Source organism: Buceros rhinoceros, unplaced genomic scaffold, assembly GCF_000710305.1.
Source record: "Buceros rhinoceros silvestris isolate BGI_N320 unplaced genomic scaffold, ASM71030v1 scaffold16805, whole genome shotgun sequence".
Lineage (NCBI taxonomy): Eukaryota > Metazoa > Chordata > Aves > Bucerotiformes > Bucerotidae > Buceros > Buceros rhinoceros.
This window is the reverse complement of record NW_010413592.1, coordinates 9,553-10,586: the sequence shown is the minus strand read 5'-3', so window position 1 is coordinate 10,586 and position 1,034 is coordinate 9,553. Positions and strand designations below refer to the sequence as shown.

Here is a 1,034-nt window from a genome sequence, read left to right as displayed (position 1 = left end):
CCACCAGCCAATGCCCGTGGCAACCTGGCCCTCAATGCGGTAAGTCTCCCCGCCTGGGTAGTTCACCTTGCCGCGCCGGCTTTCCTCTCCTTCTGACTGAGGATCTGGTGCTGGCGCCAGCCCAGCGAGCCCAAGCCATGAGGGATGTTGGTCTCGGCACATTATCCTGCAGGCACAGAGGGATAGGAAGGGAATCGGAGCAAGCACTGGCGTAGCCAGCAGAGGACTGACATGACAGCTTTACTGCACGGGGTGATGAATGCGTGTTTTTTTTCCTCCTTTAATAAGCGCTTCCTTTATCCTAAGGGCCTGAGTGAGTCACTCGCACCATTGAGATGTTCTTGACTGCAGCCTCTCCGCCTGGAGATTAGTGCTGGGATAGGAGCTGCACCAGGAGGAAGGGGGGAGGGCAGGGAGCAGAGCCCAGTCAAACCAGTATGGGCAGGGGGAGCAGAAGCCCACTGTAATGAGTGCGCTGAGGGAGCTGGGAAATGGAAGTGGATGGAGGGAGGGAGGCAGTGGAGAAGAGCTGAAGAAGCAGCAATGTGCAGGAGGGTGCGGAGAGGCTGCGAGCGGCAAGGCGCTGGTCTTGGAGGAGGAAGGGAGATAGCGGGACCCTCGGAGAAAAGTGGGGATGAGGAGCATGTCTCAGACTCTTGGGGCAGTGCTGGAAACCACCTGAAACGGGAGTGGTGGAGCTACCGCTCCAACTGTGGCCAGGTCTGGACCCCTCGGAGCAGCACAGACACGTTGCAGAGGGTTTGATCACTAGGATGAGGAGCCGCAATGCACCTTACTCCCACATGCTCCATGTCCCAGACCAGTCAGTTTCGGCTCAAAGATTTTGAGATGGATGGGGTGACTTTACCCTTCTCCCGCTCAGTGGGGTCGAGTCCATCTGACAGTCCCCAGCGGTCAGCGCAGAGCCACAGCCCCATGACCGCACCCCAACCTTCATCCCAACCCTCCCCTTCAGCCCGTGACCCTCCGCGGTGGCTGCCAGCTGCTCTCCAGCCTCCAGGGGAGATCGGCGG

The 1,034-nt window shown here is 59.5% G+C and overlaps 1 protein-coding gene across 1 annotated transcript in view; it reads left to right on the top strand.

The window, feature by feature from the left end:
• The window catches only part of AQP5 (aquaporin 5), a 3,347-nt gene that overhangs the window by 512 nt on the left and 1,801 nt on the right, over positions 1-1,034 (top strand). Inside the window, exon 2 of the mRNA XM_010136818.1 lies at positions 8-39. Coding sequence (XP_010135120.1) covers positions 8-39 — 32 coding nt within the window. The remainder of the gene's footprint in view (positions 1-7; positions 40-1,034) is intronic.